Genomic DNA, 27,769 nt, shown 5'->3' on the forward strand with positions numbered 1-27,769 from the left:
ACATCAGTTGTGCAGTGAATGATTTATAAGTCTTAGTGACGCGTGCCCAGGCAGCGCCTGTATCCTGATTCCTGAACGTAGCCTGCACAGACCTAACCAGTGGATCACAGAAAGGCTATTGTAATGATGGAATACATGTAGTTTTTTTTTTTTTTTTTTTTTTTTCCTCCTGGATGGCCCATGGCTCCCGATGATGCGCGCATAAACAGGGAGGCATCTTAACTATTGCAATTCTTTTCGTTTCATTGACCTCGCTTTTTATTTTGTTCCTCTTTTTAAACCGGCCATGACTGTGGAGCAGAATGTCCTTCAGCAGCACTCGCAAAAGGTATTTTCATTTGTTTGCTTGGTATGTTTGTGTTTCGAAGCTGGTATTGGAGGGAGAGGTTGTGGGACTCTGACCGAGAGGGGAAACTGATCTCCGGCGCTGTTTCTAATCGAGTCCCGGGCTATGCAGGTCTTTCTGCCTTATTCTCTACAACCCGCGGGTCCTTTAATAACAGATAACGTCTGTTAACGTTTCGTATTTTAACTCTGCTTGTATTTAATTCTCGTATTCCCGTTGCGCAGATTACATTGTTTTTATTACAGCGTCTTTTTAAACAAAACAGAGCGGTGTAAAATTAAAAACACGAAGACATGTTAAATCGAGGCAGCACCAGAGTAAACAGAGAGCAGTGATAGCATACAGGTGTTGGTGCATTGTCAGTACCATTACCCGTTACTCGAGATAAGAGATACCAGTGTGCTCGTTTAATCCGGCAGCGCTGTGATCATTTAGTCCAGGGGGGTGGGGTTACGCATGCATGCGGCAGGCAGTCGAGCACTGGACAGTTCTGTAAGAATCACAACTGGTCTTGGTGCGTCTCTATTAGTGTAAAGTACACAAGTCTTATGGCGTGGGGAGGGGGTCCAATACTGACAATTACGTAAACCACTAGAGAGGCGAGTGGATTTAACAGTCGCAGTGAATGGGCTCTGACCTGTGCGATACAAACACAACGGCTTCCATACAACGACTGGCATTCCAAACCGCAGTGCCCCCAGGACTGCAGTCCCAGGTAGCGTGCACTTGATTTTTAGAACTGGAGTACAGCCAGAAGCGCACACTCTCTGTCCGAGATGACAGACTGCTTTCATGGCATGGGTGAGATGTTTTTACATTTTTGAAGCCATCATCACAGTCTCTACTTAGTCTGCTGCGCATATGGACTTGACGTGTTGGTTTGTCAGGTGCAGCAGGCAGGCAGGGGCGTGGCCTGGAGAGACACGTCATTAGGCATCATGGGTCTCAAAGTTTCTGTCAAGAAAGAAAAAAAATGTAAATGAGGCTTTTCCTGTAGACTATCTGCAATGATGCCATAAAGTTATCTATAATAATGTTGCAAGATTTATACTGAATGCAGATTACAAGCAGCACCACTGCACTCTCTGAAACTTTAGGGTGGTTCAGTCTGGAGAATAGAAGGCTCTCTCATTTCTTGTGTTTCGTTTATGCGTTACCGTAGCTCTCTGTTAGAGACATGTAACTCTGTCTGTGCACTAAGATCAAATGATGTTCCTGCTTTTAAAACCCTACATTGAGATCTAATATGGGCCAGCATGCCTTTGTATATCAAGCTTCCCCTCTCTGGAGCTCCTTGGCTTGGAACAGAAAAACAGCCTCTTCTTCACAATACCTTTCAAGCCACTCATATATTTGATTTGAAATCTGAGCAGGGTTGCACATCTTGTGAATCCGGACCATGACCAGCGTCGTGTGAATTGGATTTGTTCTGTTTGTTCTGTTTTTATTTTGTATTACTGGTTTTTTTATGATTGTTTTGTGTGTTTTAGTCCAGTTTGAATGATTTGGATACTTTTGCCATTGATTTTACAATGTTATTATTATTATTATTATTATTTATTTCTATGCCAGGACCCCTTTGTAATGAGATGTATAGCTCAAGGGTTCTATCCTGGTTAAATGGATCCATTTGAATTTGATCTCATCCCTGTGATAAAGACGAGATGACTGGTGATGCCTTAGTTTGAACCAGTACGTTGGGAGATCGGCTGTGAAGATTATTTGCTGTAACAATCGTCTAAATCAGGCTGTTATTTTAATTGAATAACTCAGACAAAGAGTGAAGGAGAGAGAAGAAACTGCGCAAGGTTTGCTGTTTGTTTTTCCTTGGATCCGAACTGTTATGCCGGCTGCCCCAGGTTTAAAGTCCACAGTTCGCTTGTTTCATTGAGTCTGGTGGAAGGAGTGGATAGTTCAAGTGCATTTCAAAGGGGTTTCACTGGCAAGCCTCTGCTTGTTCATCACCAGCACATCTGTACACTACCAAGCCTGTGCAAACCATTCAAGGGACTAGAATAGTGTAGTTCCTGTATTTTTCTGAGAATCTTCAGCTTCCTGTGTTTAATTATGTCTGGTATCTATGAGCCAGCACAGTAAACAAGTGCAGTCATCAGATAAGTTCTGTGTGTTTCTTCAATCAAAGTGGTGAAGCGCTACAAACCAGAAAAAAAACCGGGTTATATTCAGGCAGGTTTGTTTTTATTTTATTTTTTAAAATTTTTTTTGAGTGTTGAGAAATAATTCAGGAATGAAGTTTAGGAAAGATATGGATGGTAGCCTGATGGTTGATGAGTGTTGGTCACATACAGAGTCAGCTTTTAAATGGCCAAAACAAATGCATTCCTCTGCCAAACTCTATGAAGTGAAGTGTTGGAAAAGCACATGTTGGTGTGTGGTGAACTGGAGCGTATGCAGAGCTGCTGGGACTCTGTGACACAATGTGTAACATTCTGCAGCAGCCCTTCTAAAAGTGTACCACAGTGTGTTTGCAGCTGTACCGTCCCTTCCCTGTGATTATGCTACATTATGCATGCAGTTTACCATGGTTTTTAATATGCTCTACCCCACCTCTGTGCTTTACATGCTTTCACTGTGCTTTATTACACTTTACTGTGCTTTTACTGTGGGAACCCTTTATAAAGGAGGGTAGCACAATTCTTTGGCCTTCACTTCTGCAGAGCTGGTCTATGGACTTCATGGTCCAGGCACAATGTGCAAGCACATACACTTTAAGAACATTGAGAGTATTGTATTTAAATCAATGGACCTTCTTTCTCTTCGCAGCATCAACAGACACTACTGAACCAGTTAAGAGAAGTCACTGGAACCACAGATACCCAGCTGTTACAGCAGGCCTTGCAGGTACAGTGCTCTGTGAAAATATAGCTCACATGTATGTGGAAAGGCTATCGCTGCATTCTACAGTGTCTATACAGGGATGGAAATAAGACTCCTATTGCAGAGCAGTTTCACCCGTTCCAGGTTTTACTACGAGCTTGATCAGCCCCAGTGTACAGGTAACAAGCTCAGAAGTGTCTTATTAAACTCCTAGTGAATCCAGGAATGGGTCACACTGCTGTGCAGTGGGGGTCTTCTTTCTATCCTTGGTCTGTACACTTTCTGCACTGGCCTTTATTTCCCCCGCAGGGATGTGCATGACAGCCTGCAGGGTTGGCTACAGTATTTCACACCTGCAACAGTCCACATCTCGAGAACCAGTCGTCCAATTGTGATGAAACTCGACCAGGATGTTCATTAGAATCAAGTTCTTGGGAGCATCCGAATGAGGCACAAGGTTACCTGTCGATGAAGGATTTCTGTCTCTTATCTCTGTTTGCACACATTTGGTCACAGTTTGCATAGGTTATTACACATCCATATGGTTCATGCTACTGCAGCTCCGCCCCGAATACTTAAACAATGAATCATGGGGTGAGTTACTGGCTTGAATAGCACATGGAGATGTAAGACGCAGGAGCGTACCCGGTAGACTCGGCCACGGTTCAGCACCAGGGTCCTGCAGTCACCCTGTGGCTGAATACATCCCGGGAGGTCTGTGAGCTCAGTCCTTGCAGCTGGTTGAATTCAGCAGGAGGAACTGTCAGGGTTTCCTGTTGCAGTGCACCTCATGGAAGTGCTTCCCAGAGACATTGGCACGTCTTTACAGAGCTTTAAAGAGCTTGTCCTGAGCTCCCTGTATTGTTTCTTGCTAGTTTCTAGTAATATGTTCATTAGATCATGAGACGTCCTGGTCACTGATGATTAATTATTAACACACTGTTAGACTAACAGATAACGGAGGTGGAGGTGTTTTACATTCTCTGTGTTTTTTCTTTTGAAGGTCAGCAATGGGGACCTTGCAGAGGCAGTGGCCTTTCTGACAGAGAAGAACACCAAGGTCTCCCAGCAGGAAGAGGCGACTTACTATCAGACAGCACAGCCTGGAAATGATAGATACATCAGCGTGGGCAGCCAGGCTGACACAAGTAGGTTCTGAAATCCTCTCCTTGCTTTGCTTTGACACTCGCTGCATCTCTCCAGTGTGAGTCTGTGTGCTTAAGCTGTAACCTGTGTCTCATGCAGTCAGCGAGGCAGTGAAAGCTGAAGAAATCGATTGTTGGGATTGAGCTGCCCCACAGCAGCAGGTGATGATGACCCCCAGTTGAAGGGCAGTGGTGTTGATTGGACTGATTCAGCGTTCCAGTTGAAATAATACAACACATAATAAAACAGCTGCTGGGGTTTGCTGATTGCTCAACTCCGTAGAAGATAAGCTGCCAGCTTTGTGGAGAGCAGCTGTTTCTTCCATTGTTTCAGTTTGAATGACCAGTTCACTAAATCAACAGCATTGACCCTCGCCTAATAGAAGCTGAATAACCGGGCTGTGCAGCTCTAATCAGAAGTATATCTTTGCATGCTGTCCTTTCACTGTGATAGGAGAAGTTGCGGGGGTGAATAACCTGTTTTAACTCCTTTTCTTCACATTTATAGTTTTAAAGCATGCAGTTCTGGTCGCAGTGTAAACTCTATCACGAGGGAGAGGAGTAAACCATAGAACTGCCCTCATCTGATAAACAGTTTTAAAGCAACAACTGTTGCATAATAACATATTTCATGTTCACAGTCTTAAAATAGCAGACATACAGCTCTTGATATTGCTAACAAGTTTGGAAGTGCTTCTGGCTCGCATGCAGTACACTTGTGTAATTGACTCAGTGAGGGGTGAGTAGCTGCTGTTATTTTTACTGGAGGAAATCACAGGCAGGCTTGTGTTGCAACATCTCCCCTTTCTTCACATTCCTTTGACAGTATTTTTTCCAATGCAGTCTTTGTTTACAAGCAGTCACATGGCTGTGCCCTAGGATACAATGTAATGGTGATTTGTTGAAACAGTGTTTTTTCAGAGGTGTTCAGAAGGGTGTTTTGTGATAAAGCCTCTTCCTTGCTGTTCCTGGTTTTCAGTGCTATTTCTTTATTTCGTGTGCCTCTCTGTTAATGATGAGTCTGTGACATTTCAGATGTCATTGATCTGACTGGAGACGACAAGGATGACCTTCAGAGAGCCATCGCCCTCAGTCTGGAGGAGTCGAGCAGAGCCTTTAGGGAGACCGGAATAACTGACGAGGAGCAAGCCATCAGCAGGTGGGGCGTGTTCCTGACAAAACTCCCCGAGAGTATCCCACGCAGCACAGTTTCTGCTTGTCTGTACACATTTTAGACTGTATTGCAAAGGGACCACCCTTACTAATCAAGACTTACCTTCCCAGTTAATTAAATGTATCTATTTTGGCACCACTGCACTTGTGAAAGGGCCTAATCATTACAATATTTGCATATATTTAAAGAGGAGCCAATTAGCTATTCAGGGATACTAAGATGTTTAGTAAGAGAAGGGTCTGAGTGGGATTGAGGGGCAATACATGTCCCACCCCCAGCCGTTCTGTTTCAAGGCTGGTGACACCTCATTTTCACTGCCAGTGTATATTTATTGCAGGGATAGAAATAAGACTCCTATCGCATTGCAGTTTCACCCATTCCAGGTTTTACTACGAGCTCGATTCTGTGCGATGGGAGTCTTCTTTCCATCCCTACAATAGATGGACTCTGGCACCTTTGCTGTCGGTCACAGGGTCTGGGTGCAGCTACACGGTTGGGAGTGAGTTTGGACTGTGGCACGTGAAGTCATTTGATTGAAAAGATTTTTGAGAGATGAATCATTTTAATTTAATTTCCTTTTGCAGAGTTTTAGAGGCAAGCATAGCGGAAAACAAAGCGTGCTTGAAAAGGACGCATGTGGAAGTGTGGAGCGACTCTCCGAATCCCCATGACAGGAAGAGGGTGGATAAGTGTCCGGTGGGGTTAAAGAACGTGGGAAACACCTGCTGGTTCAGCGCCGTCATTCAGGTGAGAACGCCTGGAGCGAGCATCACCCCTGTACCAGCACGTGAGAAACACCTGCTGGTTCAGCGCCGTCATTCAGGTGAGAGCGCCTGGAGCGAGCCTCACCCCTGTACCAGCACATGAGAAACACCTGCTGGTTCAGCGCCGTCATTCAGGTGAGAGCGCCTGGAGCGAGCCTCACCCCTGTACCAGCACGTGAGAAACACCTGCTGGTTCAGCGCCGTCATTCAGGTGAGAACGCCTGGAGCGAGCATCACCCCTGTACCGGCACGTGAGAAACACCTGCTGGTTCAGCGCCGTCATTCAGGTGAGAACACCTGGAGCGAGCCTCACCCCTGTACCAGCACGTAGCTCCACAATAGTCCACGAAAATAAACAGTAAAAAACAAACATACCTGTACATTATTAAATTGTCAGTAATGTTTCCTGGTTTTTTTGTTGATCCGGTGGGTTTTGACTCTCTTCATTAAATATAATGCCCTTTTCTCCAGAAGAGCAGAGAAATGTTGACCTACAAGTTCAGGTGTTATATATGGTAGATTTCTGTACATTCTAGAATTCTGTACCCTTGATTCCACGCCGACACGGCTGCATTTTTATCAAAGATTGCTGGACGTGAACGCTTGATGTTTCTGAACAGTATTTACATGTAAAAAAAAAAAAAGTGTTTTAAAAGAATAATGTTGTTTTATAAGATTACTTTAATCAAGGGTATCTAGACAATCAGTGGGTTTATGTGCTGTTTTATTTTGCCACAGAATTAGTTTTGTCTTGTTTGCAATATTCGTTGCAGTCTGCAGCAGAACTAAATGGTAGTGCTTGAGAACACAGCGAGGCTCAGAAGTATTGCGCTTCCAGCGAGCTTTGAAAAGCTGTATCTGCAAAGGCAGGGAACCGTATAGGCATACAGAATTCTATGGAGTACAGAACTCTGCGTAACACCGGTCAGAACAATTTGATTTTGAGATGCATGCCGCGGTTTGAATGTCAGTCAGTGAAGGGTTTTCCAGTTTAGGTGCAAATCTGTATATGCAAAAAAAAACAAAAAACAACCCATTACCGTTTTGGGCCCCCCCTTGAGTTTGGGCCCTGGGCACATGTCTAGTTTGCCCATGCGTTAATCCGGAGATGGAAATAAGACTCTGTTGCATAGCAGTTCCGTCCATTCCAGGTTTTACTACGAGCTTGATTAGCCACAGTGCAGAGGTAAACCACGAATGGATCAAACTGCTATGCAGCGGGTCTTAATTTCCATCCCTGCAAGTCCCAGTCATTCAGTCCCAAAGTAATCGTAGATATTGACATCATCGTGCTGGAATGAGGGTGAGCGTTCGAGGTATGAAGGCCACACTGCAGTAAATCACTGGAGCTCATGTCTTGACTCCAGTCTTTACCACAAAGCACAGTTGCTTCCTAATGCCTGGCCCCAGTGAAAGGTTACTGGGTTTGTTTTTGCATTCCTGCACTGTGTCGCTGCCCGTTTGGCACCACATGAACACTCGGGCACTTTCCACAGTTTAGTAATAAGACTAACACATAAAACTACGACAGTGTGACTTCAGGGGTCTGCAATACTGCAAACAGATATTCTAATACATTACCCAAACATGTCCCCTTTTTGTTCATTGCATCAGCAGATTTCTGTTTTTCATTTTCTTCAGATACTGACCTGAAAGCATTTTCTGGTCAGACAGCAATCATTTTTGATACATGTCCAAGTAATACAGAAACACAAGATTCAGCATCACATGTGCTGATTGCAAACCGCATGACATTCAGTTCATAGAGCCCACAGCCCACAGCTAGGATTTATTCTTGAAAGTAGTACTGGGGATGTGTTGACACTGTCTAAAATTACAAACATATATGCATTTTTCATCTGAATAAATTCACCCCTGAGCTTGTTACCTATACACTGTCCCTAATCAAGCTGGTATTAAAACATGGAGTGGGTGAAACAGCTACGCAAAAGGAGTCTTATTTCCATCCCTGTTATCTTAAAATGAATAGCAAATAACGGAAAGCCTGTGATTGTTACATTTCTCTGCAGTTAGCGTTTAATGGCACCTGAATAAGTAGCAGCATAAGAAGTTTCCTCAGATGTAATAAGCCACGTCGAATACCCTCTTGCTGAAGCAATGGCAGAGCTTGTTTCTGGAGTGCAGGGAAATGCAGTCTCCTCCGAGACGAGGCCTCGCTCTACAGCACACTACGTATATATTCTGTTTTGAAGTTAACTGTTTGGCACAGATGACCTTTCTAAAAGGGTCCCATGGTATTGTTGCAGTTTCTCCCGTGCTTTACCATGTTTATACTGTACATTTACCACAGTTTACCCTGGTTAGAGAGTTTGATCATTTTTCATTTTTGTAGCTTTCTGTTGTCTTGTATTGACTGATCTGTGTGTCTGTTGTGTTTTTCCTTGCAGTCCCTTTTTAACCTCCTGGAGTTTCAGAGGCTTGTTCTGCATTACTCGCCTCCGGTCTGTGCCCAGGATTTAGCTTGCAATCAGAAGGTAAGCAGCTGCTGTGTGTGCAGTGATGTCATCTTGACAGGGATTGCGAAACAAAGGAACGCTTTCACAAACCGGTTCAGTTTTGCAGCCACCCTTTGGTTTAGGTTCAGTTTTTTTGTAGAGTTTCGGTTTCAGTGGGTGGATTGCCAGTAATCTTCTTTTTTCTTCTGTGTTTAGGAACATAGGAATCTACCATTCATGCAGGAGTTGAGGCATGTGTTCTCACTCCTGGTAGGATCCAAAAGGAAATACGTTGACCCCTCCAGAGCTGTAGAGATCCTCAAAGATGCTTTCAAGGCCACCGACTCTCAGCAGGTAAATCCTGGCAGCGGTTTTATCCGAACATACGCCGACAATGGCTCGCAATCTGGATACAGCACTCCCCCTTCATAGCGCTGCAGTGTGGATACAGCACTCCCCCTTCATAGCGCTGCAGTGTGGATGCAGCACTCCCCCTTCATAGCGTTGCAGTGTGGATACAGCACTCCCCCTTCATAGCACTGCAGTGTGGATACAGCACTCCCCCTTCATAGCGCTGCAGTGTGGATACAGCACTCCCCCTTCATAACGCTGCAGTGTGGATGCAGCACTCCCCCTTCATAGCGTTGCAGTGTGGATACAGCACTCCCCCTTCATAGCGCTGCAGTGTGGATACAGCACTCCCCCTTCATAGCGCTGCAGTGTGGATACAGCACTCCCCCTTCATAGCGCTGCAGTGTGGATGCAGCACTCCCCCTTCATAGCGTTGCAGTGTGGATACAGCACTCCCCCTTCATAGCGCTGCAGTGTGGATGCAGCACTCCCCCTTCATAGCGCTGCAGTCTGGATGCAGCACTCCCCCTTCATAGCGCTGCAGTCTGGATACAGCACTCCCCCTTCATAGTGCTGCAGTGTGGATACAGCACTCCCCCTTCATAGCGCTGCAGTGTGGATACAGCACTCCCCCTTCATAACGCTGCAGTCTGGATACAGCACTCCCCCTTCATAGCGCTGCAGTGTGGATACAGCACTCCCCTTCATAGCGCTGCAGTGTGGATACAGCACTCCCCCTTCATAACGCTGCAGTGTGGATACAGCACTCCCCCTTCATAGCGCTGCAGTGTGGATACAGCACTCCCCCTTCATAGTGCTGCAGTCGGGAGCCATAGTGCCAGTGCAATACATTATGGGGTAAATGGGAGCCCCGACCATAGCCTTGTAAGCAGCCCTGCGGTATAAAGGCCCTTCTTACAAAGGGGAGCACATATTGAATGTGCAGCTCATCAAGTTTCACTCCTGCATGTTTTGTTTCTTCCGCAGCAGGATGTCAGCGAGTTCACTCACAAGCTGCTGGACTGGTTAGAGGATGCCTTCCAGATGAAAGCAGAAGAGGAGAGGTGAGATGGGCAGAGGAATGGAATATACACACTGCTGTCTGGCAGCTTTTCACAAGGCGTATTAGTACAAACTGTTAGTTAATCATTTCTTTAGTTTTTATACCACAAGCACTGCAGTCAGACTAACTGGAAAAAGCCCAGGTTTATACATGGACAGGCAGTCAAGTTCTTTCTGTACTGAACAGACCAGATGGAGAATCCCTGAGAGCCCAGGCTGCATTCACCTGGTCATGCTGGGTAGTAGAGAGGTGAAGGCTTCATTCAAATCACAAGTGGGTCATCGTGGAAAGTGGACATGGCCAAATAAATCATGTTTTCTGTCCAGCCCACTTCTGAAGTGACCTTGCACACTTCTGGTTGACCCCCCACCCACACCGATCCCAAGTCCTGCACACACCTCTCCTGGGTTGTGACCCCCCCTCCCCCACACCAATCCCGAGTCCTGCACACCTGTCCTGGTTTGTGACCCCACCCCCTCCTCCCCCACACCGATCCCGAGTCCTGCACACCTGTCCTGGGTTGTGACCCCACCCCCTCCTCCCCCACACCGATCCCGAGTCCTGCACACCTGTCCTGGGTTGTGACCCCCCACCCCCTCCTCCCCCACACCGATCCCGAGTCCTGCACACCTGTCCTGGGTTGTGACCCCCCACCCCCTCCTCCCCCACACCGATCCCGAGTCCTGCACACCTGTCCTGGGTTGTAAAAGAGAGATCAGACCCCACCCACTCTGTCCAGCAGCACTGCTGAAGCTGATTTTAAGGATGGTGCTTCAATCAAATCGCTATAAAACAGACACATACTAGGCTGTGTTCTTTGCAGTGCAATTGTTCTGTAATTAAAACTGTACAAATAAATGCTATCCATACAACCCAATGCACTCTTATTATTTTTGATGCAAATGATCTGATGGTAGAATGAGAATTTAGCTGCGGTGTTGTTTTTAAATCCCTTTGCATGCGTATGTGGAATGCAGAGTAAGGTAAGATTAAATGACTGTATTCTGCTCGTTTCTGTATTTTATTCATGTGTGCATGTAGTGTTCTGTTATCCTAATTCATGGGCAGCTTTTGAAGTCAGAGTATTGCAAAGCTCATGTAAAATCTGAGTTGTAATGTGAGCTGAAAGCTTGTTCTAGAGCTAGAGATTTAAAACAACAAGATCAACAACATCTCCTCTGTAAAGCTTCAGATTGGTTCACAGTTTGATCGCAGTGTTTTTGTTTTGCTGTAGGAGTTTGCTTTGTGTTTTGGTTGGGATTAATCATTTCACACACGCTGGTTTTGTTGTTTCTTGTGTAATTTGCAGAGAAGGGGAGAAGCCGAAGAACCCAATGCTGGAGCTTTTCTATGGGAGGTTCCTGGCCGTGGGTGTTCACGAAGGTATGACGAGTATTTGTATTTATTTATATGATGTGTTATTGATGTTTGGAACACAGTGAGTACTGACTCAACCTCCTCAGAACACTGTGCTGCACTCCCTCCACATTCTCACACAGCGCACTCTCCTCACAACACTGTGCTGCACTCCCTTCACATTCTCACACAGCGCACTCTCCTCACAACACTGTGCTGCACTCCCTTCACATTCTCACACAGCGCACTCTCCTCACAACACTGTGCTGCACTCCCTTCACATTCTCACACAGCGCACTCTCCTCACAACACTGTGCTGCACTCCCTCCACATTCTCACACAGCGCACTCTCCTCACAACACTGTGCTGCACTCCCTTCACATTCTCACACAGCGCACTCTCCTCACAACACTGTGCTGCACTCCCTTCACATTCTCACACAGCACACTCTCCTCACAACACTGTGCTGCACTCCCTTCACATTCTCACACAGCGCACTCTCCTCACAACACTGTGCTGCACTCCCTTCACATTCTCACACAGCGCACTCTCCTCACAACGCTGTGCTGCACTCCCTCCACATTCTCACACAGCACTCTGTCTGTCCTCTGGCCTCTTTGTGTTCAGTCTGCCGAATGATGTTTCAATGAGTGTCTTGATGGAATTCTCTTCTGTTGTGTTGCTCCTTTTGACCTGCAGATAACGAGATTGTGTGTGTGTGTGCTTTCTCATGTTAATATCGTCTCCCCCTGGTTCAAGATCTGTGTTTTATTTTGTGCTCCCAGGTAAGAGGTTTGAGAACACAGAGATGTTTGGCCAGTACCCTTTGCAGGTAAACGGGTTCAAAGATCTGCACGAGTGCCTTGAGGCTGCCATGATAGAAGGGGAGATTGAGTCTTTACACTCGGAAAACTCTGCAAAGTCCGGACAGGAGGTCAGTTTACAGAACGCACCACCATCTTGTCGTTTATTTATTTTTTTATAGATAACGGACGTTATCTAATTGCATTTTTTCTCTCTTTTTTTTTCTCAGCACTGGTTTACTGAGCTTCCCCCCGTGCTCACATTTGAACTGTCCCGATTTGAGTTTAATCAAGCTCTAGGAAGGCCTGAGAAGATACACCACAAACTGGAGTTCCCCTCAGTGTTGTACATGGACAGGTAGGTTGAGTAAGCTTGTATTTTTACTCATTGAAAAAGCCTGGCTCCTACAGTACATGCTCATTTCCTAAACATCTCCACACACAGCGTGTGGAACAGTTTTTAGCAGAAAGCCTTACTTGCATGCAGAGTCACCTAAGAAACCTACTGTATACAAAGTGGCACCCTTAAACAGACATGAACCGAGCATCAAAATATTGTCCTGTTGTACCTCCAGGAGCTCAAACAGGGGAGTATGGGGGTGCAGTCCAAAGTGAAAAAGAAAAGGCTCTGCTTGAACGAGAGTGCGGCATGGTGTGACTAAAGTGTTTCCCTTTTTCACCAGGTATATGGACAAGAACAGAGAAATAACACGCATCAAACGTGAAGAGATCCGGAGGCTCAAAGAGCACCTTACATTATTACAGCAACGGCTGGAGAGGTATCCAAGTGCACTGAGAGCAATTGAAATGGAAGGGGCACAGAACACCCGGCCGCGGAGACCGCAAACGCACGACTGTACTTCCACTGCTGTCGGGAATGGATTTCAGATTTTAATCTATCTAGATAATGAAACCAAACACAAACTCGCAGGAGAGAGAGGGCAAATTGAAATGATTGGCTGATGTGGGAGCTGGAGGGAGCATGATCTAGATATACTATTTTGCTCTTTAGAGAGCTCTTCTTTCTCCTGGGGAACAACCACATTGACGGGAGAGGGATGTGTTGGGCTCTATTCCCCAGTATGTGTGAATGAAGCACTCGCTATTCTAGTCTGTACTTATTGATGTATAGTGCGCTAATAAGAACAAGGCAAGTGGCAGCCAAGTGAAAGTCATGGCTTTCTTGTTAACAGAATCCATGTCCCCTTTCTGATGACATTGAATGCAACCCTATGTCCTGCTGTATGAAAGCACTTGTCTGCAATCTATCACTTATTAAGGTAGAAAGGTAAAGTAACAAGAAGGAGGACTAACTACTGTTCTGTTCAGTGTCATTTTACATAACGCCAAACGCACGCTAGAACACAAACGGGACAGTTTTTTGTTTTTTTTTAAGTTGCCGTGTTAGTGTGAAGTTGGCCATTCTGTTGTAAAACATTTCAGTATTTTTAAATTGGAAACGTCTTTTTTTTTATAATTCCTAGACGGTAATAGAAAGCAAAGCTGCGTGCTGCAGAGGGAAACACTGTCGTCCCTCGGATTGCAGCACGTTTAGATGCGTGAAGCCTGTTTCATTGTAAACACAGCGTTGCTTTTAAGGCTGTTTTTTTATTGGCTGATTTGATTTTGCCCCTCTGCAGGTACCTGAGCTATGGATCTGGCCCCAAACGCTTTCCTTTAGCGGATGTCCTTCAGTATGCATTGGAGTTCGCTTCCAGTAAGCCAGTGTGTACCTCGCCAGTGGAAGACATTGACTTAGCAGCGCCACCTGGTGGTACAACAGCTTCACAGGCAGCACCAAGGCACGGAGTGTGACTGGAAATCCTTTCATTGAATCTATATATGGCTGCTGCTTCACTGCAACTTTAGCATGATAAACACATTAAGAGCAGGGAACTGTTCTTCTGTGAGCCCTATTTCACTATTCAAGATAACTACAGTACCTGGCTCCATGTATATAGAGGAACCATATGGGACAGTTCAGGCTTTTCAACTCACATACTGTAGCAATGCATTCTGGTATGTTTTACCTGTCTCCGGTACCTTTCACAGGACTACACTTACCAGAATGCATTGGGGTGAGAGTTGAAAAGCCTGAACTGTCCTCATGTACATGAAGTTATATGGTAACCCTACATATATAAGATGATCGATCTGAAGCATGTTTCATCAGTACCGGCTGGTTTGACACGGAATGACTGTGTTATGGCAAGGAAAAATACAAAAGCCTTAAAATGTGTATGAATCTAAGAATCTTTTTTTTTTTTTTTTGGTATTCTTAACCGTGCAGCACAGCAGAACACACTCCATGTTCATCACCGGAGGCCCCTCCTCCTCCTCCCCCCTCTCAGCAGAGGTCCGTCATTCACAAGCCGTTCACGCAGTCCCGCATCCCCCCGGACCTGCCGATGCACCCGGCCCCTCGGCACATCACAGACGAGGAGCTCGGGGTGCTGGAGGGGTGTCTGCAGCGCTGGAGGAGCGAGGTGGAGCAGGATACTCGAGGTAGCGCCTCAGTACTCACTGCCACACACTGCTTTAATACATCGTCACATTGCTGGGGTTTGCAAGCTCCACTTTCAATGCATCTGTTTATTTCTTTTAATGTTAGATCTGCAGGGAAGCATTTCAAGAATACATCGAACGATTGAACTGATGTACTCTGACAAGTCTATGATGCAAGTAAGTAAAAAATATTGCACGTGTTTCTAATGAGGCTGCCCAGGATTACTTAACCATGATCCAAAAGGCTGGTTTCATCCCTAGTAACAAGTAGGGGTGCATTGATTCACTGTGCATCCATTCACTGTGCATGGATTCACTGTGCATGGATTCACTGTGCGTGGATTCACTGTGCGTGGATTCACTGTGCGTGGATTCACTGTGCGTGGATTCACTGTGTATCTATTTCAGTGTGCATCGATTCACTGTGCATATCGTATGGGACGTGGGTGTATTCCAGTTTATATTGAGTGAATGTCCCATGGAGTGTATCGTGATGCATATCATATGGGACGTGGGTGTGTTCCAGTTTATATTGAGTGAATGTCCTTGTCTAACCCCCAGGTTCCTTATCGGCTGCATGCTGTTCTGGTGCATGAAGGCCAGGCCAGCGCAGGGCACTACTGGGCGTACATCCACAGCCAGCCCCAGGGGAGGTGGATGAAGTACAATGACATCTCTGTTACAAAGTCTTCCTGGGAGGAGCTCGTGCGGGACTCCTTCGGGGGTTACAGGAATGCCAGCGCTTACTGCCTAATGTACATCGACGAGAAGAAGCCCTTTCTGATCGGAGGTAGTGTATCAACAGAGCCACTCTCTTGTTTAATTAGTACACTGCAGCCTTGCAGCCTTGGAAACTTTGTGTGTGGGGGTTTTCGGGGGTGTACTGGGGTCTGTTTTTTAACATCATATTTTTAACAAATACTTGTATTTGTTTGCTAATGTGTGTTTTTATACATGCTGAAACGTCTAGCTTCACCTCTCTATTGGGATTGATCTCCCTGTTACTGCCTCTCAAACTCCAAGGGGGATTGGAATATTCAAAGTCATTGAATATTTATTTTTTTCCTGGGCTGCTTTGCAGAGGAATTTGACAAGGAGACAGGTCAGATGCTGACGGGGTTTGACAAGTTACCCCCAGATTTGAAAGAGTACGTGAAGGAGGACAACCAGAGGTTTGGGAAAGAAATCGAGGAATGGGACGCCCTGCAAGTGAAGAAAGCACAACAGGAGAGACTGGCAGCAGCAGAAGCTTTAGCAGCAGCAGAGGCCACAGCATCACAGGCAGCAGCCAAGGAACCTGCCCCCACAGTCACCGCAGGTCTGTGTACTGAATCATGTGCAAACACTGTAGAGGAACCTGCCCCCACAGTCACTGCAGGTCTGTGTACTGAATCATGTGCAAACACTGTAGAGGAGCCTGCTCCCACAGTCACCGCAGGTCTGTGTACTGAATCATGTGCAAACACTGTAGAGGAGCCTGCTCCCACAGTCACTGCAGGTCTGTGTACTGAATCATGTGCAAACACTGTAGAGGAGCCTGCTCCCACAGTCACCGCAGGTCTGTGTACTGAATCATGTGCAAACACTGTAGAGGAGCCTGCTCCCACAGTCACCGCAGGTCTGTGTACTGAATCATGTGCAAACACTGTAGAGGAGCCTGCTCCCACAGTCACCGCAGGTCTGTGTACTGAATCATGTGCAAACACTGTAGAGGAGCCTGCTCCCACAGTCACCGCAGGTCTGTGTACTGAATCATGTGCAAACACTGTAGAGGATCCTGCTCCCAGAGGGTATGGAATGGGTTACCTAGCCATGTTGATTCTGCATCATTGGGATCCTTTTAGACCCAGCTTAAGTTGTGAGATGAATCAGCTGCTAGGAACTGACTGGCCTCCTCTCCTCCTGTCCTTCAGGAATGGAATTATTCTCATGTTCTAGCACAGCACATTATTCATGATAACTTTCAAATCAGGATGCATAAAGGGCAACCTGATGATGAATTTAAAAAGGTTTTAGAAAACACAAGTTATCCAGTTCTTCCTCTGTTTGAGCGTCCACTGAATTGTGGTGACGTTGTTGAAACAGAAAGTGGTTTTAATGAAGGCATTGTTTCCCCTCCTGATTGCAGCCCCACCTCGGGATCCAGAGTACATGGAACAGCCTTCACCCGCGGACGACTCCAAGCACCTGAAGGAGGACACGGAAAGAGCCATCGCCAAAGCAGCTGCAGAGCATGAAGACAGAGGTCCAGAGGAGCTCCTGCAGGCAGTAAGAATGTACACCTGCACTGGAACGTGTTGCACACAAAACACATAACATTTTAGTGCTGCAGGGTCGTTGGGTTGTTTTGCACAGGTAGAACAGTAGTCTCTGCAGGTGTGAAAGTGTAAGAGTGTCCTGCCTCTGGTTAATGCAGACGCATCACTTACCTGATTGGTCAGACAAATATCAGAGCAGCCAATGGAATGTAGCCAGGGCACCAGCTTTAACAGCCTTGTTCTTTATACAGAGATTCTCAATTGGGTTCTTTGTAATGTCCTCAGTGTAGGCAATACAAGAACATCAGAGGCTGAGCACGCTCTTCACATTAGGTTTTCTTGACTGCTGTGTTTAAGATGCAGTGAAGGAGCTTTTGTGGTGATAGGGGCTGGCGTGACTGCACTCCAGGATGCATTGTCACGGATTGCCCATGTCTTGTGACTGCACTCCAGGATGCACTGTCACGGATTGCCCATGTCTTGTGACTGCACTCCAGGATGCACTGTCACGGGTCACCCATGTCTTGTGACTGCACTCCAGGATGCACTGTCACGGATCGCCCATGTCTTGTGACTGCACTCCAGGATGCACTGTCACGGATCGCCCATGTCTTGTGACTGCACTCCAGGATGCACTGTCACAGATTGCCCATGTCTTGTGACTGCACTCCAGGATGCACTGTCACAGATTGCCCATGTCTTGGCTCTTCACCTTTACCTGCCAGACCACGAGGGTCCCGTGCATGAACACACAGCACACAATCTGCATAGTAGAGCAGTTCAAGCTCCCACTCACAATACTGGCTCCAGCCACACCCAGTCACAGGTTGCATTGGGTCCAGACAGACCGTGTCTGGATTCTTCTGCAGTGGCAGTCTCTGTTGCCTCATCTTAATATAATAGAACACCTCTGAAAGTAACTCTGTAGGTGTGCATTGAAGCCCCTCTGTCAAAGGAAACTTTACGCAGTCTTCAGCCAGGGCTGGCTCTGTACGGCTCTGCTGAACTTTCTGTTTCTACATTTCTATTCTAAGCAAGCGGTTTTAGATAGATATTGAGCAGTGTGTGTTTATTTTATACTTTGAGCGGTTTTGTTCCTTCCTTTCTTGCACAGCTGCCTCCCCCATTTCCGTTGTGCTCTTCTTCATTCATTGTTGTTCTCCCTGCCGTCTCTCTCTGCAGAGTGAAGCCCCAGCCAAGCCCCCTGCCTCCCAGCGAGTGGTAGAGGTGGCCATCCCTCACGTAGGCACCTTTGTAATAGAGTCAGAGGAGGGGGGTTATGATGATGAGGTACCTACAGCGCTATGTGTGTGAGCTGCTCTGTTTCTTAACTGGCGCATGACACCAGCAGACACCAAATATTCCACGCGTTTCCTTCCACGAGAATGCACTGCACAGCTGGGTCACCAAGATAGCAGGACACACACACACACACACACACACACACAGACAGAGACAGAGACAGAGACACACTCACACACAGACAGAGACACACAGACTCACACTCACACACACACACACAGACAGACACAGAGACACCACCACACACACACAGACACAGAGACACCACCACACACACACACAGACACACACTCACTCACACATGCTCACTCACACTCAAGCACACACACACACTCGCGTACACAGACACGCACACACACAATTAAACCATTACTTTTTTTCTGATACAGAATTTGATAAAAACAGAAATGTAAAAAAGAGATACAAAATGTGGTTTTAGTTAACTAAAACCAAAGAAATAGTTTGTAGAACTAGAACAATTTTAAAATAAAATGCAATTGGAATTCAATTTTTTTTTTTTTTTAAAGAGAACAAAAAGAAAATCTACCGTCCATTTTAATGAATTCTTTCACACACACAGTAGGAGTTCTCTATAATGCCAGTAGGTGTCACTGTGGATTGTCATACAATAGAGAAATATTTTCTTTGTATCTAAATCTGTACTGATCAGGGAAAGGTAAAGAAAAAGCCTTGTCTTTATGGGGCACGGAGTCACTTAGAGATGTGCATGCATTGTAGTAATGTCATTCAAATGAACACGGACCAGAGAACTGCATGTTCAAGACGTTTGAAACGTTTGTGTGTGAAGAACATGAAGTGCAGCCCCGTTTTCTATTTTTAACATCGTTCACCCTCCTTGGGCAGGTCATGCTGACCCCAGCCATGCAGGGTATTCTCATGGCCATAGACAGAACCAGGAGTGTGTGTGACAGGTGTGGGCCCGAAGCAGCTTTCTTTAAGGTACACCTCGCATTCTTCTCCTTTCCTTTTCCATTTCTCAAAGCTCTTCTTCTTCTTTCTTTTTTTGTGCATGCTTGTTTCTTTTTTTCTTTCTTTGATTTCTTTCTTGCCTGTGTGTTTGGTATTGTCCCTGCCTTGCGATCGTTGTGAATGGAGATGCATGTCTGTATGCCTCTGGAGCTCATGTGACAAGGCTGCACTGAATTCAAGAGTTTGACTGAGATTCCCCTCTGGCCCTGGAAGTGTGTGTGAGATTTAGCCTGCCTTCTCTCTCTGCAGTGTTGAGTCGAAGAGGAGTCTGTCCTGGTATTAAAAGAAGCGTAGGTACAATACAGTAGCACATGCAATTGACATAGAGATCCAGATCGATTTTACTACTGTAATGCTGCGAATGTACCGGTGTTACTGCTCTTCATTTTGGTTCCATCATTTTGATGCATTGTCTATTTTGAAAGTGAATGCATTCAATCAAAAACACTTAATGTAATCTGCAATCAGAAACCATTTCAGACCTTGTGTAAGCTGCAGCAGTTAGATTGCACGGTTATTAAATAATACTGGCGATTATGCAGTAACTGTGCGCCTTCTTGTTTAACGATGGAACGTGTGGTTCCAATCCCGTTGCAAAGCAATTCATTTCTTAGCACAATGGTTCTTGGAGAGGAACGCTTCCCTGTGATCTCAAACTCGGTCAGCATGTGGTGCTTCATCTGTGACTCCTCGTCTTCTTCTCTGAGCTGTTCTCGAGACTGCTTGCCTTTGCCTTTTTCTTTTTCTTTTTCCAGTGGGGTACAGGAAAGTGAGCTGGAAGGTAAGGTCCCTCTTGTATAGGGATTGGTCTGGCTGTAGGGCTGTGTGTGATGACATGCAGCCCTTTCGCTCAGATTCCTCTCCTTCATCGGCAGCAGAGCAAGACGTCCTTTCTTATTGCCTCGGCCAGTGAGGGAAATGACCTGACCATGCAAAACAAGACCAGCAATGGGACGGCAATCTTTTTCTGCACCTTACACCTTTGATGGGTTATTTTAATCTTCACTTAAAATATGCAGGCACAGTTATGGAAAATAAAGAATAGAAATCATTTTTTTTTTTTTTATATAAAGGGGGGGGGGGGGGGTTAAACAATAGACCCTGCTGATCCCACTCTTGTTCCCAGTATAGTTCTTACTGGTGCGCATCTTCAGTTTGTACACCTGTTTGTACAGAGAAGCTGCTGCTTGTCTCCTGTTCAAGCAGGCTTCTGTTTGGGTTTATTTTTGGAGACTGGGTTGAAGTTTTCAAGTACGTGTTGAGAAGACCCTTCCTGAGGGGCTCAGGGACTGGTTTGCACCGCGTGGACTTGACAGATTGGGTGACCTGTCTAGTTGAGCTGATGCGACCCCCAGCCTTCTGAAGTGCACACTGTCTTAGGCTTTGAATCGTCAATGAAGGAGCTCTAAGGAGACCCAATCTTATGACCAGGATGTTGTGGCCGCAGGACACTACCCCAACTCGGCCACTAGTGATGGCAACCTTTTGGGCAGGACAGTGAAATTCGTTCCTCATACAGCAGGATTTATTATAATTTTACAGTAGATAATGAGGCACAATTCTGTATGTTTTATTCCTTTAAAATATGGTGGTTTAAATTCTTAAGACTTTCACTTTCATTATTCCTTTTTAAAAGTCTACCGCGTGGCTTATTGGTAAGTTTAGTAATGTCAAGTGAGAACTGAAAGGCCTCTGTTCCTGTATGCAGTGTGGTTCCTCCAGCTGGCACACTGCCCGAGAAGCTGTGTGTTTAAAGCATGTGTTTGTTTCGCTCAGGCTTTCACAATGGAATATGCCCGTCTGCTCCGATTCGCTCAGGAGGACACGCCCCCTGAGACTGACCACCGGCTGCAGCATGTCATCGTGTATCTCATTCAGAATCACGCCCCCAAGAGCATCCTGGAGAGAACCTTACTGGAGCAGTTTGCACACCGCAGCCTGGGCTTTGACCAACGGTAATGCGGCTTTAAAAGCACTTTATTTTAGAGTTGTTTAATTTGAGGGTTCATTCTGGGAGGTCCTTTTATTTATGTTTTTATTTAAAGCTCTTAACAGCAGCTGTTGTTTTACAGTCCAAGGATTTCTGAGCACATCTCCAGTGCATGCAGGGAGCACGCTCTTCCTCCACAGCATCTCAGAACAGACTTTCTGAATCAACTGCTTTGAAATCGTGAAACCTGTACCCAGAGTGACCCCCCCTCCTCCTGCCCCCCTCCCCCCCCCCCCAAAAAAGAAAGAAAAAAATGCGCCGCACAGCTCCAACACAACTTAAAGAAAACCTTTTGAAAAAAATACATCAGCAGCAAAATCTGAATCGGTCAGAAACTTTTTTTATTTATTTTTTTTCTAACAAAAATTATTCTAACGTAATTTTAAGATGACTTTAAACAAGACAGTGATCAATCAAACATTTTAATAAATCAATTATGTAGCAAGATTAATCAGTGATTAATAACTCGATTTAGTTAATATTGAAACATATTAATAGCTTCAAATTAGTCACAAAAATGTATTAATCACAGACATCAATTGGATTTCTAAATTAATGTTATCAAGTACAAAAGTTAGTATGAAAACATTTCTATAAAAAAAACACATCTGCATCAAAACTATGAACACACTTAACAAATTAATATCCCAAAAGCATGTACTTTTTTAAATCCTGCATTTTTACCATCCATTGGTTACATCTGCCAGCAGAGCAATCACATGTCCTGAACACTGACCTATTGCCAGAGCGCTCGCTCTGCGTCCCGCCTCCAGAGAGACAATCTGTCAGCTCTGATTTGCAGATTTGTGTTTTGATTGACAGTCCACCAATACTACTGTGCTATGGTATATTTTTCTAATCCCAGTAGATTAGATGACACCTCTGTATATTTTTACGTTTACTCATTAAAGTGGGGCTGGCCCCCCCCAAAGGTAGTTGCGTCACTTGCACCCCCTTGACGCCGGCCCTGTCTGTCTCCTCAGTGACCTTGACCTGACGATATTAACTCATCGTGTTGCAGACGGGATCGCTGTCCCCTCAGTGACCTTCACCTGACAATATTAACTCATCGTGTTGCAGACGGGATCGCTGTCCCCTCAGTGACCTTCACCTGACGATATTAACTCATCGTGTTGCAGACAGGATCGCTGTCCCCTCAGTAACCTTCACCTGACGATATTAACTCATCGTGTTGCAGACAGGATCGCTGTCCCCTCAGTAACCTTCACCTGACGATATTAACTCATCGTGTTGCAGACGGGATCGCATGCTTCATGACACTCAAGTACTTTGTGAACCCGTTTTAATGTCGCCGTCTTTTTTTCTTTTGCAGATGTAAGAGCATTATGGAAGTTGCACGTGCTAAACTGGAACTCATAAAGCCAGAAGAAGTGAATATGGAAGAGTATGAGGTGCGGATTGTGTTTGAAACGCAGGCACATCGATATTTGAAGTCCTCTGTTATTAATTCTGTCATGCATTGGGTTACAGATTTGGCACCAGGATTACCGCAACTTCCAGGAAACAACCTTTTATCTTCTGACGGGTTTGGAACTGTTCCAGAAGAGGAGGTACGGCAGCGTTTCAGTGTTCCGTATCGGATTAGCCATTCAGAGATCAGCTGCCCGACCTTTCAACTTCGAGTCACAGCGATGACCTAGGAGCTCCAGATAAAATAAACACAAACAGGAAAGGGGCTGTGCAACCAGATCAGTATTTAGCTCTGCGTCCATTTGTATTACATGTATAACTCCTGTACAGTACAGAACCATGAGACCTCTGCATAATGTGCCAGACTGATTTCATTACAGCAGCCGGAGATGGTAGGACTTCTGTTATTTGTTCTTACTATTTAAAAGCTCTAAAGCTGGTACGATCTTGTTCTCCAGGGGAATAATACTTTTTATGACCCCGTTTTTATGAGAAGCTTTGAAAGCTGATTTAAATGAAACATTCCTGTGCTAAAGGGTTCCTGCTGAAATAATAATAACCTGCTGCCTTGGGATTTGTCATTTTAATGACTAATTAAAGGGCTCTGGAGAGCACTGTTTAGACAACACAAACCCCCCATGCATTCCAGTTTGAAGTGTAAAATGATGAAGGCTGGAGTTTATTCTGCTGTTCAGTCGAGTGTCAAGTTGAAAAGTGTCAGTCCCTTCCTTCTCTTGTGCTTCATTGGCGTTCCCTGATGCTGTAATCTAGCCAGCTTGGGGTTTCCTTTTGTAATGAGAAAGTTTACGTTGCCCTTAATAAACCCCTGGGCCAAACAGGGTTCTGTTGTGTTTAGATGCTAATGTATTCTGATGACATCCTGCATCAATTCACAATGCAATTCTCACACATTTGTGAAATATTGAAAACAGCTGAAAACAACACGTAGCTTTGGAAGCATAATAAATACATCAAACGAGGGAGTTCAGGGATGGAAAGAAGACTCCTGTTGCATAGCAGTCCATTCCTGGTTTTACTGTGAGTTTAAGAAGACACACCTGAGCTTGCTGCCTATACACTGTGGCTAATGAAGCATGCAGTAAAACGTGGAGTGGTTGAATGCGCTGTGCAGTAGGATTCTGGAGTGTGCTTCATTTAATTCAGAATGTGTGGTCCAGTGGTTAAAGAAAAGGGCTTGTAACCAGGAGATCCCCGGTTCAAATCCCACCTCAGCCACTGACTCATTGTGTGACCCTGAGCAACTCACTTAACCTCCTTGTGCTCCGTCTTTCGGGTGAGACGTAGTTGTAAGTGACTCTGCAGCTGATGCATAGTTCACACACCCTGGTCTCTGTAAGTCGCCTTGGATAAAGGTGTCTGCTAAATAAACAAATAATAATAAGTATGACAGGTTCCGGATGAGTCTGGGGTAATGCTGGATGATGCAGCCGATGCTGCTGGAGTTTTACTTTGGTTTTGTTTTGGTTCAGTTACGCAGAGACCCTGATGTACCTGATCTACGCCCATCAGTACAATAAGGAGCTGCTCTTGAAAGGGTCCTACCGGGGGCACAGCGAGGAGCTGATAGCACATTACAGGAGACAGTGCCTGCTGGTAAGAGACTCACATTACAGGAGACAGTGCCTGCTGGTAAGAGACTCACTTACAGGAGACAGTGCTTGCTGGTAAGAGAGACTCACTTACAGGAGACAGTGCTTGCTGGTAAGAGAGACTCACATTACAGGAGACAGTGCCTGCTGGTAAGAGAGACTCACATTACAGGAGACAGTGCCTGCTGGTAAGAGACTCACATTACAGGAGACAGTGCTTGCTGGTAAGAGAGACTCACATTACACTGTCATTCATCATTGCACTGGGGAAACTGTTGAAATCCTTAAAACCCTGAATGAACAGATGAGCCTATGCAGTAAAATGAGCTAGTCCTCTGCAGTGTCAGAAGTGTATGTACAGCAGGGTGTGGGACAATAGTTTCATAGCAGGACAAATAACTTCTTGTTTAAGGGTTGTACTTCGTTTGAACTGCAGCAGCTGGAGGAATGCAGTAAAGAAACAGGTTCTCCAGTAAACCCCGTTCATGCTGTTTGGTTTGTTTGTTTTAGAAACTGAACGAACATGCTGCCAGTCTCTTCGAGTCCGGAGAGGAGCAGGACGTGGTGAATGGCTTGAACATCATGAACGAGCTGGTGGTTCCTTGTCTGCCGCTGTTACTGGTCGATGAAATGGAGGAGAAGGACATCGTCGCAGTGGAGGACATGAGGAACCGCTGGTGCTCATACCTTGGTCAGGAAATGGAAGGTAAGTGACCGGACCCACATTAGATTCTCTCTTGTTTTGTGACCCGCAGATGTTAGCTGGAGTTGAGGTCTGCAGTGGAAAACGTGTTGCCCCCTTGAGGATTCAGAAGTAACAAACGCAGCTGGAAGTTGCTTCTTTAACCCAAGGGGAGCAGTTTTCCACTGCAGTCAGTATCTTGCTGTATTAAACCTGTATTGTCAGAGCGCAGTAGTGTTTTGATTATTGACTGCTGAGTGATGTCAGAGGTAAATAGTTCCTTGACTATTGACTGCTGGAGTGACGATGTAGGCAACAGCACAGCACACACTATTTCAGGCCACTCTAATAGTCAATGGGGTTGCAAGATTTCTTCCAAGGGTTTAATAAACACTTCCATGCAAAGTGAAGAATACACCTGCCGATGGTGTCTGAATGTATTGAATAAGTAATGGAATTGAATCTCTGTGCTTGCTCTTATAGAATATCTTCCCTGTGTCCTTGCATCTCTATGCTTGCTCTTATAGAATATCTTCCCTGTGTCCGTGCATCTCTATGCTTGCTCTTATAGAATATCTTCCCTGTGTCCTTGCATCTCTATGCTTGCTCTTACAGAATATCTTCCCTGTTGCCTTGCATCTCTATGCTTGCTCTTATAGAATATCTTCCCTGTGTCCTTGCATCTCTATGCTTGCTCTTACAGAATATCTTCCCTGTGTCCTTGCATCTCTATGCTTGCTCTTATAGAATATCTTCCCTGTGTCCTTGCATCTCTATGCTTGCTCTTATAGAATATCTTCCCTGTGTCCTTGCATCTCTATGCTTGCTCTTATAGAATATCTTTCCTGGGTCCTTGCATCTCTATGCTTGCTCTTATAGAATATCTTCCCTGTGTCCTTGCATCTCTATGCTTGCTCTTATAGAATATCTTTCCTGTGTGATTGAATCTCTATGCTTGCTCTTACAGAATATCTTTCCTGTGTGATTGAATCTCTATGCTTGCTCTTACAGAATATCTTTCCTGGGTCCTTGCATCTCTATGCTTGCTCTTATAGAATATCTTTCCTGTGTCCTTGCATCTCTATGCTTGCTCTTACAGAATATCTTCCCTGTTGCCTTGCATCTCTATGCTTGCTCTTACAGAATATCTTTCCTGTGTGATTGAATCTCTATGCTTGCTCTTACAGAATATCTTTCCTGTGTGATTGAATCTCTATGCTTGCTCTTATAGAATATCTTCCCTGTTGCCTTGCATCTCTATGCTTGCTCCTACAGAATATCTTTCCTGGGTCCTTGCATCTCTATGCTTGCTCTTATAGAATATCTTTCCTGTGTCCTTGCATCTCTATGCTTGCTCTTACAGAATATCTTTCCTGTGTGATTGAATCTCTATGCTTGCTCTTATAGAATATCTTTCCTGTGTGATTGAATCTCTATGCTTGCTCTTACAGCGAGGCTGCAGGAGAAGCTGACGGACTTCCTTCCCAAGCTGCTTGACTGCTCCACCGAGATCAGGAGCTTCCGGGACCCCCCAAAGCTACCTTCCTACTGCACCCTGGAACTGTGTGAGCGCTTCAGCCGAGTCGTGTGCTCTCTCAGCCGCAGTCCCGCGGACGGGAGATGAGCAGCACTGTCCTCCCCGCCCCGCCCCCCGTCTCTCAGCCGCAGTCCCGCGGACGGGAGATGAGCAGCACTGTCCTCCCCGCCCCGCCCCGTCTCTCAGCCGCAGTCCCGCGGACGGGAGATGAGCAGCACTGTCCTCTCCTCCCCGCCCCGCCCCATCTCTCAGCTGCAGTCCCGCGGACGGGAGATGAGCAGCACTGTCCTCCCCGCCCCACCCTGTCTCTCAGCCGCAGTCCCGCGGACGGGAGATGAGCAGCACTGTCCTCTCCTCCCCGCCCCGTCTCTCAGCCGCAGTCCCGCGGACGGGAGATGAGCAGCACTGTCCTCCCCGCCCCACCCCGTCTCTCAGCCGCAGTCCCGCGGACGGGAGATGAGCAGCCCTGTCCTCCCCGCCCCGCCCCGTCTCTCAGCTGCAGTCCCGCGGACGGGAGATGAGCAGTACTGTCCTCCCCGCCCCGCCCTGCCCCGTCCCCAGCACACACACTTCTGTTGTAACACACACCTTCCTGCCGTGTGGTTTGCTTTTTTTTTGCTGCTATGGGTTTTAATAGTATGATGATGGTGGTGGTGATGATGATTGATTCTTATTGTTTTTAAGCAACTGCAACAGAGATAAAGGACTACAGTGTAAAGCAAGGCTGCAGTGATTGGAGCTCAGTGCATGGTGTGCAGGCTTTGTTTAAACTGAGGAAGGTACAGCTTCCAGGGTGGGTTTTTTTTTGGGGGGTGGGGGGGTTGTGTACAGTTGTAAGGAAAGAGTACGTTGTTTTGCCAACTCATCAGTTACAGTATTATCATGCTTTTATTTAAACACCTGGATTTCTCAATAGCTTTCTATCTCGACTGGGTCTTTTTAGTGACTGCAAGTGAATGAAAAGTTAGGTGCTGTGATGAGACGTGGCACCCGCTAGCCTGTGAATGAATCGAAAGAATAAAGTTTTATTTATGGCTCTTTTTCGCCTACTGATAATTTGTTGCTGTATTCCTTTTTTCAGCCAACCGTCCTCCTGTACCATTAAATGATTGTATTCCTGAATACTGGGTGGATTTTTAGATATTTTTTTAGATGAGACACTCCTTTT

General features: G+C 45.8%; 1 protein-coding gene across 6 annotated transcripts; it reads left to right on the top strand.

Annotated features, from left to right (window-relative positions):
- Nucleotides 1–41: 41 nt before the first annotated feature.
- LOC117972962 (ubiquitin carboxyl-terminal hydrolase 25-like) lies at nt 42–27,657 on the top strand. 6 transcript variants are annotated; one of them, XM_059030601.1, is made up of 26 exons: nt 42–328; nt 3,131–3,208; nt 4,188–4,332; nt 5,365–5,488; nt 6,088–6,250; nt 8,676–8,762; nt 8,940–9,077; nt 10,062–10,138; nt 11,447–11,520; nt 12,279–12,427; nt 12,527–12,654; nt 12,980–13,075; nt 13,937–14,098; nt 14,587–14,801; nt 14,908–14,978; nt 15,363–15,591; nt 15,883–16,119; nt 16,930–17,069; nt 18,242–18,349; nt 19,226–19,321; nt 21,128–21,306; nt 22,675–22,753; nt 22,833–22,912; nt 24,263–24,386; nt 24,893–25,088; nt 26,516–27,657. In XM_059030601.1, exons 1-26 carry the CDS (start codon nt 287–289, stop codon nt 26,686–26,688), a joined length of 3,390 nt encoding a protein of 1,129 aa, XP_058886584.1. In that variant the 5' UTR covers nt 42–286; the 3' UTR covers nt 26,689–27,657. The 6 variants fall into 6 exon arrangements, with proteins under 6 accessions (XP_058886584.1, XP_058886586.1, XP_058886585.1 ...); XM_059030603.1 differs by having other exon boundaries at nt 18,242–18,301; XM_059030602.1 differs by having other exon boundaries at nt 10,065–10,138.
- The last annotated feature ends 112 nt before the right edge of the window (nt 27,658–27,769 follow it).

The sequence above is a fragment of the Acipenser ruthenus genome, chromosome 9 (assembly GCF_902713425.1).
Source record: "Acipenser ruthenus chromosome 9, fAciRut3.2 maternal haplotype, whole genome shotgun sequence".
Taxonomy (NCBI): Eukaryota; Metazoa; Chordata; class Actinopteri; order Acipenseriformes; family Acipenseridae; genus Acipenser; species Acipenser ruthenus.